General features: G+C 33.2%; 1 protein-coding gene across 1 annotated transcript in view; it reads right to left on the bottom strand.

The window, feature by feature from the left end:
• Positions 1-13,908, bottom strand: part of SUCO (SUN domain containing ossification factor) — a 125,386-nt gene that overhangs the window by 11,786 nt on the left and 99,692 nt on the right. The window contains exons 21-24 of the mRNA XM_041749647.1: positions 8,409-8,477; positions 7,550-7,640; positions 3,661-4,824; positions 2,368-2,455 (exon numbers count right to left, since the gene is read on the bottom strand). Coding sequence (XP_041605581.1) covers positions 2,368-2,455; positions 3,661-4,824; positions 7,550-7,640; positions 8,409-8,477 — 1,412 coding nt within the window. The remainder of the gene's footprint in view (positions 1-2,367; positions 2,456-3,660; positions 4,825-7,549; positions 7,641-8,408; positions 8,478-13,908) is intronic.

Here is a 13,908-nt window from a genome sequence, read left to right as displayed (position 1 = left end):
CAAATTCTATTCCATCACACACATTAGATGGAACTTAGAATGTCATATAGTCAAAAACCTACAACTGATCATCTAGTCAATGCTAGAATATCACCAAAAAAATAAATTAATCAAAAACATCCATCTCTTCAGCTCTAGAGTTTTAAAACTTTTATAACTGACAAACGTGTCTTTATGTAAAATATCTACATGCATATTTTAGGGAATTATGCATCATGCTCATGGTCAGGAATCTGTATTAGGGAGACTGTATTGAAATTTTCAACTTACTACTGAATTTGGGAAGGAGTAAAAGAGGACAGAATGTAAAGAAAATCTAACACTCTATTTAACTATATAACCATTTATCATTCTAGACCTAACTTTTTCAAATTTAGATTTAAATAAGTCTTAGGGCAGCCTGGGTGGCTCAGCAGTTTAGTGCTGCCTTCAGCCCAGGGCCTGATCCTGGAGATGCGGGATCGAGTCCCACATTGGGCTCGCTGCATAGAGCCTGCTTCTCCCTCTGCCTGTGTCTCTGCCTCTCTCTCGAATAAATAAATAAAATCTTTAAAAAATAAAATAAATATAAAAATCAATCAATCAATCTTAAATCTCAACTGTGTGTATGTGCAAGAGTAGGGAGGATGTGGATGTATAAAACTGTAACAAAAAGTTTCACCTATTTCCCTACTGTGATACACTGTGGTACTTTTCTATCTTACTTCATCTTTTTAAAATGCTGAATCTGACTCATTATATCTTGTGACTCACATTTGACAAATCCTGATAGGTTCCAGACAGTTATAAACATTTAAAGAAAAAACTATGAAATTTAATAATTTGGTTAACACTTCTAATCAAGATTTACTAATACTGTTAATAATACATAAATTATTTAAAAGTATTTAAGTTTTTGAGATGAGAAAATATAAAGAGGAAATAATTTTAACCATTAAAATTAATGAAGAACTAATTAACTACTGTGTTCATGGGTCAGAAGACAATACTGTTAAGACGTCAGTTCTCCAAACTGATCTAAAATTCAACAAAATCCTAACCAAGATGCAAACATGTTGTTGTTGTTTTTTTTTTGTAGAAATTGACAAACTGATTCTAAAATCCGTATTAGTCAAAACAATTCTGGAAGAGATGAACAAAGTTGGAAGATTCACACTATGTGACTTCAAGAGTTCCTTTAAAGCTATAGTAATCACAACAATTTGGTAAAAGTATAAAAATAGATGAATAGAACAAAAGAGCAGCCCTGAAACAAACCCATGTATATATGGTGAATTAATTTTTTATCAAAAGTACAAAGGAAATTCAGTGAGGAAGGGATAGTCTTTTCAACAAATATACTGGAATAAAGATATATTCATTCATATGTTTCTCTATCCCCCTCCTCAACAAAAAGAACTTTGGGCCATACTTTGCAATATGTAAAAATTAAAATAGATTATAAACCCAATGTAAAATGAAAACTATAAAACTTTTAGAACAAAACGGAGGAAAAAAATCTTTGTGACCCTAGGTTACAGAAAGATTTTATAGAGCAAAGAAAAAATGGGTAAGTAGGCTTTAATAAATTAAAAACTTCTCTTCATGAGATACTTTTAAGAGAGTAACAAAACAAATAATGAACTGGGAGAAAATATTTGTAAAGCATATCTCTAATACAGGACTTGTATTCAGAATACATAAATAACTCAAACTTCAATTAAAAAAAAACACTAAAGGAGGAAATTTGTATGGAACCACAAATAGATTGTGTGTGGAACTGGCAGTAAGATGCAACTAAACTCTGAAACCTCAGGCCTCCTCACTTCATCTCATTATCCCCTAGTACCAGATAAGCTTTTAGAAAAGTATAAAATTTCTCATTTTAGTAACACACCATAAAAACTTTTAATAAGCATCTGGATATTACAACACTGAAGCCGTTCAATACTGAAATTGTTTCCTTAAAATCAACAAGACAGGGTAATGGCCAATATCACCAGTCATATTGCATGACAGGCAAGAGACAGAGGGTAAAAAAAGAAGAAATGAAAAGGTATAAGGATTAAAAAGAAACAGAACTATTCTTATTTGCAATCAAAAGATTTGAGTTTAACAAAGTTACGTAAAAAAAGGCCAATGCACTTCTACCACATATACACACACAAACTTGGAAATGTAACAGGAATAATGCTCAAGAAAATTATCTCTAGAGGAGATACAGATGCTGATAGCTAGGTAATTTCCCAAACATGACATCTTATAAGGCTTATCTTAACCTATTGGGGAAAAAATGAATCAATATTACGTATCTTTCTTACCAGCAAGAGCCTATAGAATTCTAAAGAAATCTATATAAAATGTAAATAAGGGGTGAAGATGACCAACCTGCTCCTCTGCTATTCTTGAAGTATTCTGAAGCTTTACTATTGTTTTATTGAAAGCCTTTTGCATTTCTTCCATTTGTTTTCGGTACCTGTGGAGTAAGAAAGAATTTAAATTAGCTTTAATTTCTTATTAACTTATTACTGTAAACAAACTTCGGATTTCAACCTGTGAAATAAATCTACTTTTTTGAGAATGACTCTTATTGAGGCCTGAAACACTTACAAAGGTAAAATAAAGAGGTCCCTTGAAGTATTTACTACCTTAACACCAATTCTACACATCTCACTACTATATAAGATTAGTCACATATATGATCAATTAATTTATGACAAAGGAACCAAGAATATGAAACGGGAAAGAACAGTCTCTTCAATAAATGGTTTTGGGAAAACTGGACAGCCATATGCAAAGAATGAAAGTGGACCACTATCTTCGACCATACACAAAAAGTAACTCATAATCGATTAAAGACTTGAATGTAAGGCCTGAAATCATAAAACTCAGAAGACAACACAGGTAGTAAGCTCTTGGACATTGATCTTGGTGACGGCTTTTTGGATTTGACAATAAAAGCAAAGATAAACAAGACTGTAAATGAAAGACTGTAAATGTTCTCTAATCATCCAGTTCAGTTTATTCTAGTATTCACTTATTTAAACTCTTAATTGATATCTGGTCTAGTTCCACTAAGATCTTTGACATCTATAGTTTTTATAGGTATTGCATATTCGGTACAGATATACATGTTATAATGCTATAATTTTCACATGATTACTCTGGGAATCCAATAGTAAAAGTGGCTAAACTTAAACAACAGAAGAAAGGAGAAACTGATTAAAGATAATTCAAGTTGTTGTCACCCTATTTTATAAAGATATTACATCACTTAATACTTTTAAAAAAGAAAATCAATTCATTATTGATATCCAAGTAACTCGCTCTCCAGCTAAAATGGCACTAACTAGGGGCACCTAGGTGGCTCAGTGGTTAGACATCTGCCTTTGGTTTAGGTCATGATCATCCCAGAGTCCTGGGATCAAGTCCTAAATCAGGCTCTCCATGGGGAGCCTGCTTCTCCCTTTGCCTTTCTCTGTATCTCTCATGAATAAATAAATAAAATCTAAATAAAATAATAAATAAAATAAAATAAAACAAATAAATAAACAAATAAATAAAATGGCACTGACTACTACTATCATGAGATAACTAATCCTCTCCTCCTCTACTCAAGTCATACTCTGCTACTTACTTCACTATGCAAAGTGGACTGTGCTTATTGATTATAAAGCTCACCTTTGACTAAGTTCCTCCAGATAGCGACCACTGAGAGACATGTTTACTTCTAAGGCTTTTATACGATTATTAAGTCTCATAAATACTGACTCCTTTTGGTTTGATCCATGTACAAGATTTCCATTACTGTATCCTAGATCTGTAGAATTTTGTAATTCAGCATAAAAGTCTGTAGCTGTCCTCTGTAGCCCTCTTAATAGGGCATCTTCTGGAGACTGTTCTTCCTCTCTTACTTCAGGTAATGAAGAAGAATCCATAATAGGAGTCAAAATTTGCTTTGGTGTGTCAGCTATGTTCATTTTGGCTTCCCCATCTTCACTGTCTGGCATAGTAGCTGTGTTTACAGGTGGCACTATTGTTTCAGATAGCTTTGTGATGATGTGCATGGAGTTTATATCTTCTTTTACAGTATTATCCATTACTTCATTAAGTTTATTTGTTTCATAGATCACAGGTGGCTTCTCTATAGAAGTAAAACTCTCAGACTTTTTTTCTGTCTCATTATCAACTTCAACAGAACTCTCTTGAGGGATCACTTGAGATGGTGTAGGTCCTGTTTCATATTTAATAGGCTCAGACACTTCTATTTTAGATAATGAATGGATTTCTGGAGTAACATCTAAGATAAGAGACTGAGAAAGAGTTTGAGGATGGCTTGGTTCAAGTTCAATTGCATCTGCACTGTGATTAATCAAATCACCTTGGTTCATACTACTTAAGTCACCTAGATCGATAGTTTCAGCATCCTTTTCCTTTCTCTTACTGTCCAAATCTCCACTCGGAGGTTGCAATACTAAAACATCCACTGATTCAGCAGGAAGCAGTAATGGTGGTTGAGCCAACACAAGACGATCTTTTCCTTTACCCACAGCAGTTCTGCTACGTTGCCGATAAAGAGCAACTCTAACTGAACACCATTTATATACGTATTCTGAAAAACTAGAAATACAACAAATTGTGGTCAATTCACTGCAAAATATTTGTGTCTCTGACTCAAACCAGGGTGATGATTCATCCTCCTGTTCACCACTACCCAGAAGGGTCACTGTAGATGGACTTGCCTCCTCTTCTTCCTCTTGAACCAGTTGTACAATGGGACTCTCTTTTGGAGTATCTGGTGATGAGAGCTCTGTATCGTGTATGTGTCCTTCAGTGGTTATAAACCTAGAAATATACACAAATTTAATTAGAAATCTAAAGTTAAAATTATGCTAAAAAATCACTGTATCATACATCGAATAAAAGGAAGACTAGAAATATAGGAGAAACTGAAATGGTTTTTTTGGATGAATTTTTCCCTTCAAGTCATTTTCACTATAAAAGCAAGTATTGTTCAGAAATGGTAATAGAAAAATCATCTATCAACTGATCAGCCAGATGACTCAAATCCCATTTACTAAATCAAACTTGATTATTGTGGATTGCTTATATGTGGATTCTTAATACTTATGAATGTACTTTGTATTTGAGTATCATGCTTTCAAAAGATAGCTAGGTTTTTCAAAAAAAATTTTTTTCTGTGGATGATGTGAGGAATTCCAGGGTAGCATCACACACACACACACACACACACACACACACACACACACACACACACAGATACACACACACAATTTTCTGCCATCCCTCCCTCCCCAAAATAATTTTAAAATAATCTGGCCTAATTTTCTATTATTTAAGCCAAATATTTAACAACTTTTCATTAGAGTTGTCCTGGCTAATAATAAAGTGCCCTCATCTGTAACTTAATCCCATCTCTAGGATCTAGAGTATGTATGTAAGGCAGGAAAGTATGGGGGGATGGAGCCAGTAAGAACAGTGCTATAAATTATAACATCTGTGGTTCATTCTAAGATAAATATAATAAGTTTCCAGATGCAGCTCTTACAGCATAAAACATACAATCTGAAAAAATAATTTGAATACCAAAAAGAAACATCTCCATATATAATTTTCCTACTCTGAAAAATTACTAAGAATGCCAGGAAATGTCTTTGAATAAAGACTAATATCATAATAGCAAAGGTAGTAATAAAATAGTATCTAAAAGCTAGACTTTCATCTTGTTGACAGTAAGTAAATGGGCAATACTAAAACATAGACTAATAACATTTCTTACATCTTTATTGCTTACTATTTACAATATAAATTATGACAGTAAAAAGGAGCAGTGTCTGAAAGGGAGGGAGGGAGAAAAATTAAATTGAGTTAATTTGGTACAAATTAAGTTGTATACCATCTATATATACCTCATCAGAGCTGCATCAGAGCTGTGGCTTTAAAAAACTCAAACCTGAGAAAAGAAAGTAAGTCATCTCTTCAAAGTAACTTTAACAGTGACACCCTATCATGTATTCTTCAATTTCAGTTTTCTTCTTCAAAGGACTGCTATAAAGTCATCAAAAAGAATTTAAAATAAATAAGAAACATAAATTAAAAAGCAATTAGATTAAAAACTCTATTAAAATCAAACTAATAGAGGGACACTTAGGTGGCTCAGTAGTTGAGTGTCTGCCTTCAGCTCAGGGCATGATCCTGGGATCCTGGAATAAAGTCGGGCATCGGGCTCCCCATGGGGGAGAGCTTGCTTCTCTCTCTGCCTATGTCTCTGCCTCTCTCTGTCTCTCATGAATAAATAAAATCTTTTTTTAAATTATAAGTAAATAAATAAACTAAAACTAATAGAGAAAGGTAAAAACCACTACATTAGACTGATGTAGTATCTTTCAACAAATATTCTTATGTATACATGGGAGGAGTAAGTGTATATATGTGTACGTCGGTACATATATAAAGTGAAGTCAGTTTCCTTCAGTTTTGAAAAAGAAGACATAGTATGTGTTATTAACTGAAGAAGCATAGTTACAAAAATGGGACTAGCAATCACAGCTCCACATAATTAGAAATACCACCCTATCCTAAATAGATTTCTTAGTACCTTCTAGGAATCAATGACATACAATGCTGTAGTCATTCAATAAATAAGTATCTTTAGTCATTTTCTGAATTAACACAGAATACAAATTTGTCATTGTGCCCTTCAAAGCACAAAAATCTCAATTTTGAATTAGTATGTTATTTAGGAATTACAGCTTAAATTAATTGTAGCTTAAACCATACCCACTGCACCTTTCATTACATGTATCCTATTCAATTATCTTATCCTGTTAAGCAGATTTCTTCTGAGAAGAAAGGGCTTTCAAAATTTTACAGAGTATAATGAAATACACATAAACTTACAGTAACTATACCCAATTATCCAGTCTATGTGCTTATCTGTTATAGATAAGGGGTAGAGGTGTCAAAAAACCTTAATCATCTCTGGTAGGAAGACTAAAAAAAAATGAGGGTGTTTTACGTTAGCTATATGACAGGCATTTCTGCCCATAGTTGCCCACTGCAACCTGGGAAAAGACCTCAATCTAATTCAGTTTAAGAAACTGAACAGAGTAAGAGTTTGCTGAGAGACAAACACATAATTTAAGAATCACTACTCTAGGTATTTCAGGCACCCTTTTTAGCTTTTGAGGCACAGCACAAGTATTATCAATGCTTTTAAATTTTAACTTAATGAAAGCAAGCTTTTAAAATTTGTCCTCAAACCTATTCCTGCAGAATTAGGCCAATTATTTGCAATAAGAAAAAGATTCAGTGTTGTGAATAATAAAGGTAATATATAATATCAAAACAACAGATATCTGGTCTGGAGTGAAGTGCATTCCTGGTGCCAAAAAGCAATTCGGAGATATTTTAAGTGGCTGTGGAATGCGTGCCTTATGATTCAGAGCGTTCTATAATCATTTCACACACAAATCTCAAGTACCTTTCTATGTACTAGTACACTTAGCTCTCCATTTTAACAGAACTCTAATATCACAATATAACTTACTCAGGTGATGGAACAGGAGTTGAAACAGGAGCTAAGTCAGGCATTTTAGGTGCAGCTGTGGCAGTGGCATTCTCAGATATACTTTTATTTCCTATTTTAAGAAAGATACCCATGTTGAGTTTAATTTTAAAAAGCTATACCATGAAGATATTTCACTATAACAAATAAAGAACTTTAGTTTCTGGGGGAGAAAAAGTAAAACAGGTTTGCTACTGAAGACTTTATTTTCTTCCAACAAAGTTCTTTTAGCAAGAAATGATCATACAAAGTCAGAACTACAAATAATGCATATTCTTTCTCAACTTCTCAGATAAAGCAAGTCAAATGACTATAAATTTTCTGTAATCGTACATGATTAGCATGCCTTCTAGACATCTAAAGGAGTAACTAAAGAGAATGAGAAGAAATGTATGGGGTCATTTTAAGTTTGCGCTTGAAATTTCTAAGTATTTTTTAATAATGAAAAAGGCAAGATGGTTTCTCCTTGCTATTAATACTTTTATTTGGCATTCTGTAGGGGGAAAAAAATCACTTTCTAAATTGAGTAATTATTTGATAAATAAAATCATGCATATAGTATCCTTAGAGCATCAAAGAGATAAGGGATAGAATTATTACTTCTACAACAGGAAGAGTCAAAAAACAACTTCATGAATTTTATATAGACAGGATCCTATTATAAGAGAGAACTTGTGAAATTCAAATAAACAATGGGTAACAGAAGATTGGTAAGTCCTTTTGTATCATTTCTATATTTCTAAATGAAAAATCAAATTGCTTGGCTTATTAATTAATTTTCCTAACTAGAATGACCCCTGGAGTATCAGATATTTCAAAGACCCATAAAATGATTAGGTACCTTCTGTCAGGTCTTCAGTTTTTGCTCCCAGAATATTAGCGGCAATATTCACCATATTTAGAATGGCATCTAAAACAAAATTCAATCAGAAAAAAATACTAATACACCTAAAAATTCTTATATAGCTTAATATCAGATAGTCAAAAAACCATTTATAATGGTCTTTTTGCATCTTTTTGGACTAATTACCTTTTCTTCTTCATCTTACTATGTAAGTCCAATCTAGGACACCAATTTCAGCCAAAAAGTATAAAACATAAATCTGAATTTTTACGTTCAGAAGGAATTTAAAACTTAATTATACTTTTTTGGTAAAGCTTCCCAAACCTTTTGCCAAAACACTAATTTCAGCATATTACAAAATTCAAGTAAAATTCAACATATAGCCTATGTTGGGGCAGAGAGAGAAAAATGTGACAATCAAAATTAGTATTTTACAGAAAAGCTTGTCTTTCTTTAAAAAGTTTCTACAGTTTAAAACAAAACAAAACAAAAGCATGAAGAACAGGCAATTTTTATATGTATAAACAAAACGGGAAGATTATTATCCAAAGAAGAGCAGAAAAATTTTATTTTCAACTAGGAACATATATTATCTGTTGATAATATAGTTAAATCCCAAGTTGATACTGCATAGAATCAGATTTCTTTGATAATTTTTAATGATGTTTAATGGATAATACATTAAACAGACTCTTTGGTGAATTGGGTGGGTATGGACATGGGCAGATTAAGTCAATGTCATAAAACTCTCAGTGTTGTAGGTAAAGCAATCTGTATACCCAGGAATTCTATCTTTCTTTCTAAAGAGGGTTTTTGAATGATGAATAAAGTGAAACCCTTAATATCTGAATAAATAGCCAAAGATCTGAATAAATCTGATTATGATACATGGTACCACAAAATACCTAACTCCACGGAAAGCTGGTGCTAAGAACAGGTGGTTTCCTTCTATAATGTAATTTTAACAGAAGTTAATTTCCATCTCCAATCTAATCTCTAAAATTCTACTAGAAGTTAATTCACCTGTTATCAGATATTTATCCTATTAAAATATTAGTATCTGGCAAGGGCTACTTATTTAAGCCTCATCAGTTTGGTTTCCTTTCCTAAGAGATCCATAGTATGGTTTTCATCACTTTCAGTGAAAATCATAGATGTGAAAAGTAGGAAAGGCTCAAAGGGAGGAAAACTAACACCCTATCTAGAAAATTGAGAAGAAGCCAAGCACTGTCACCTGGAGCTAGTCCTGTAGATATATGTTTTATGGTAAGAGAAAGCAGTAAGAAATTTTAGTTTAAAATGATAACTGGTAGTCATAAATTTAAATCTTTACAAAGTACAGGAATGGTACTTTGTTCCAATCATTGGTATAACACACAAAAGCTTTGTACTTGTTTGTATATGTCTAGGATTTTACATCAATCTTTGCCCTTCCTTTGACCAGACAAACTAGAAAACAAAGAAGCAGTGTTGATTCTTAAGCTAACACATGAGATAAAAACAGGAATGGAAACACACTATTTCCTCACAAACCAAGGTAAAGCAGCAATGAAAATTCTGTTATTTCTTCATAAACGACACTTTTAATGTCAGCCAATTTTGCAACAGTAGAAAAAAATTGCAAATCAGATATCTGGTTAGGGGTTAATATCCAAAATACATTAAGAACTTATACCACTCAATGGCAAAAAATTAAAAATCCAATTAAAACACTGGCAGAGGATCTGAAATAGGCCTTTTTCCAAAGAAAACATACAGATGGCCAAGAGACACATGAAAAGATGTTCAACATCACTGATTATGAGGGAATACAAATCAAAACTACAATGAGATATCACCTCACACCTGCCAGAATGGCTAAAATCAACAATACAAAAAACAACAGACTTCAAGAGGATGTGGAGAAAGGGGAACCCTCTTGAACTGTTGGTGGGAATGCAAATTGGTGCAGCTACTTTGGAAAACAGTACAAAGGTTCCTCAAAAAGTTAAAAATAGCACTATCCCATGATCCAGTATCCACACTACTGAGTATTTATCCCCAAAATACAAAAACACTACACCAAGGGGATACACACATCCTGATGTTTTTATAGCAGCATTATCTACAATAGCCAAATTATGAAAACAGCCCAAGTGTCCATGAACTGATGAATGGATAAGAAAGAGATATATATATATATATACACACACACACACACACACACACAGTGGAATATTACTCAGCCATAAAAAATGAAATCTTGCCAATCACAATGACATGGATATTGTAATGCTAAGTGAAATAAGTCAGTCAGAGAAAGATATATTATATGACCTCATTCCTATGTGGAATTTAAGAAACAAAACAAATGAGCAAAGGGGGGAAAAAAAGAGAAAAGTAGGCAAACCACCAGACTTAATTATGGAGAACGACTGATGGCTACCAGAGTGGAGGGAAAAGGTAAAATAGGTGATGGAGATTAAGAAGTGCACTTGCTGTGATGAGCACCAGATTTTATATGAAAGTGTTCAATTACTATCTTGTACATCTGAAACTATTATCACCCTGTATCTTACCTGGAATTTAAATAAAAACTTAAAAAAAACAGGAACGGAAACACCTTTTTTTCTCACAAACCAAGATAAAGTAGCAATGGAAACACTTTTATTTCCTCATAAATCCACTTTTAATGTCAACCAATATTACAATAATATATGATCTTCTACTTAGCCTGCAAGCTAAAGTTCAGTCAAAGCTGACTACTTCACAGAATCCAAATTCTGGAATCAAATCTATACTCAAAAGTCCTTTGTACTTCAAAGGGCAATCTTACCTCAGATAATAAATTTTTTGACATTCAAATTTTGGGGCATTTACTGCTAAAGAATTCAAGAAGAACACATCTATCAATTCTGTAAAGAAAACAGCTTTAAAGTCTTATTTTTTAACCTAAAGAAGATTAACATCATCCATCATTGAAAAATACTAATTATCATAATTTCAGGGGGATACTTGGTAACAAAAGCAAAATTTGGCAAATTTCTACATTCTCGGCCCATCTAAAAAATAATTTTGCTCTGTTCACAGAACACTGCCAAATGTAGTCTCATTTTGTCTTTTGAGTGAAAGCAGCTTTGTGAATATTCTATTCTGACCATTCCCAATTTGCATCCAAACACATGATACCTTGTCAAAATCATAATGTGGCCACTAAAAAGCTGTCTGAATAGGCTAAGGTAATAATTTGCAACATAGCACCAAACTAGGTATCTGTCCTTAATTTCTCCCAGATTAGCCAACTCCTTTATCTTAGAGCAGGGCACTATTCATCCAATCTCATTCTTTTAGGAATGAATTCTCCCCAAGGACCATCAACACGTTATACTCGGTCTCCAGTACACTATGACTCTTTGATAAGGAAAACAAACTACTTATGCTACAACATAACAGGACAAAGCAACAAAAAAATGATTTCCTCCCATGTGTATTTAGATCCCTCTGCTGCATGCCCACCTTCATTCTCATTTCTCCTTCTAGGTCTTTAAAATACATACATTCATAAAAAAATACTTTGATATAAAAGAACACAAAAACTATTTTGTCTTAAACATATACACAGAAACCTGGCCTTTAAGCGAGTCTAAAAAAAATGCAGACCATATTTAGGAGTAAAGGCAGACCTGCAAGAATATTAAAAGTAGAAAGTGGTTTGGAAAATCCACATGACAAAGCACAAGGAAAGCAGAGTGATATGAAGAATTTTTGTTGATGTACAATAGTTAAATGTTTTGGTTAAAGAATGTAAATAAAAGAATCAAGCAGAAGAGCTGCCATAACTAGCATATACACAAAGTCAAGAATGCTGCTTTTTCTAACATAATAGTTTCTCCCTTTTTAGTATGGTAGTTAAGAAAATTATATAATGTCAAGAATGTCCAAATATATAGTATGTATATCTCTGAAAACCAAGTGCCAATAGAAGCAAGCAATGTACTCTGGTGACATCTATTTCCTGTAACTACTAACTGCTCAAAACCAGTAGGAAAAAAAGGAGTTTCCATTAAGATTAAAGCCACAGGAAAAAGGAGGGGAGGAGTGCCTGGATGGCTCAGTCAGTTAAGTGTCCAACCCCTGATTCTGGCTCAGGTTATGATCTCAGCGTTGTGAGATCCAGCCCCTTGTTGGGCTCTGTGCTGGTCATGGAGTCTGCTTAAGATTCTCCCTCTCCCTCTGCCCCTGCTTAAAAAAAAAAAAAAAAAAAGATTAAAGCCACAGAATTCTGTTTTGGAGCCACTATGTAAATTTTAAAAGTTAATCAGTTTCAAAATTGGCCAATTTCAAGCTAATTCATAGTATGATGATGCTAGTCAAATTCAGTTATTTCAATGCCAGAGATTACCTCTTTGGCCTGATTCTACTCTGTTATTTACTCCTTAAATGTTATACCACCAGGTGGTAGCAAAGCCAGGCTCAGAAACAGTCCCACTCTTCACAGAAAACTAGAAGAATAAGTGTAGAAGATAGCTGTGCTAGGTCATGTCTATAGCCTTTATGACACCAAAGTCTTATCACTACCAGCTACGATTGCCTTTTTTCTGAAACTTCAAGAGATGGGGGTCTTTTTAAACCAAATTTTCTATGTTTAGGCTTTGCTGACACCCTCCCACCCCTCCCTTCCTCTCACTAAACAAATTCTTTCAGTATTAGAACAATGAAAGGTAAATAGACTACCTTTTCAGAGATCCACAAAAAGAAAAAATGTTACCAAGAAACACATTTTTGAGGAAAAGGATCCCAAAAGTTGGATATAAAGAAGATTCTTTATCTCATTAAATCAAATAATACCTTGGTCAGAGAAGTGATTACAAATAGAGAAATGTCCTCCATTGAGATATAAACTGGGTCTTGTTTAGGAGTTAATCCCTTAAGAATATAGAAAAAGAAATCAAGAATATCAACAGGATTTTCCTTTATCTAAAACTATGGTAAGCTATTACTTCCCTAAGGTTCCCCTTCCTCTCCAAGTAACTATCAGAAGCTAGAGATCTTTCAGTTTGGGGCTATGTTTTGATTCCATAAAATAAGAATGCTTCCAGATAGCTAATACAACATCATTGAGCTATGATGATTACTATGTACCACAGAATTTTTAATACAGATTTAAGGACATGAACAATAATATTAACATCCAGAGAGATAAAACAGAATCAGGTTTTCACTCCTAAAAGATTCTATCCCATAGCAGTGAATGAACCACCTATTTTTAATACTATCATCAATACTAATTACTTAAGTAAAACTAATTAATACTATCATCAATAATACTATCATGAACTAGATAGCTAAGAATGCTACTTAAAAGTAGTCACTAATAAATAGAAAGTCAGTTGACCAGCAATAGAATGAAACAAAGTATATTGAGCTAATATCCAACAAAGTTAAATATTACATAAAAGGGTTCCTCTTATACAGGAATTTTTATCATTCCTATGCTTTAAAAAGTCCACCAAAGGCT

Source organism: Vulpes lagopus, chromosome 1 (genome assembly GCF_018345385.1).
Source record: "Vulpes lagopus strain Blue_001 chromosome 1, ASM1834538v1, whole genome shotgun sequence".
In the NCBI taxonomy this organism is placed as follows: domain Eukaryota; kingdom Metazoa; phylum Chordata; class Mammalia; order Carnivora; family Canidae; genus Vulpes; species Vulpes lagopus.
This window is presented reverse-complemented; position numbering and strand designations above follow the sequence as displayed.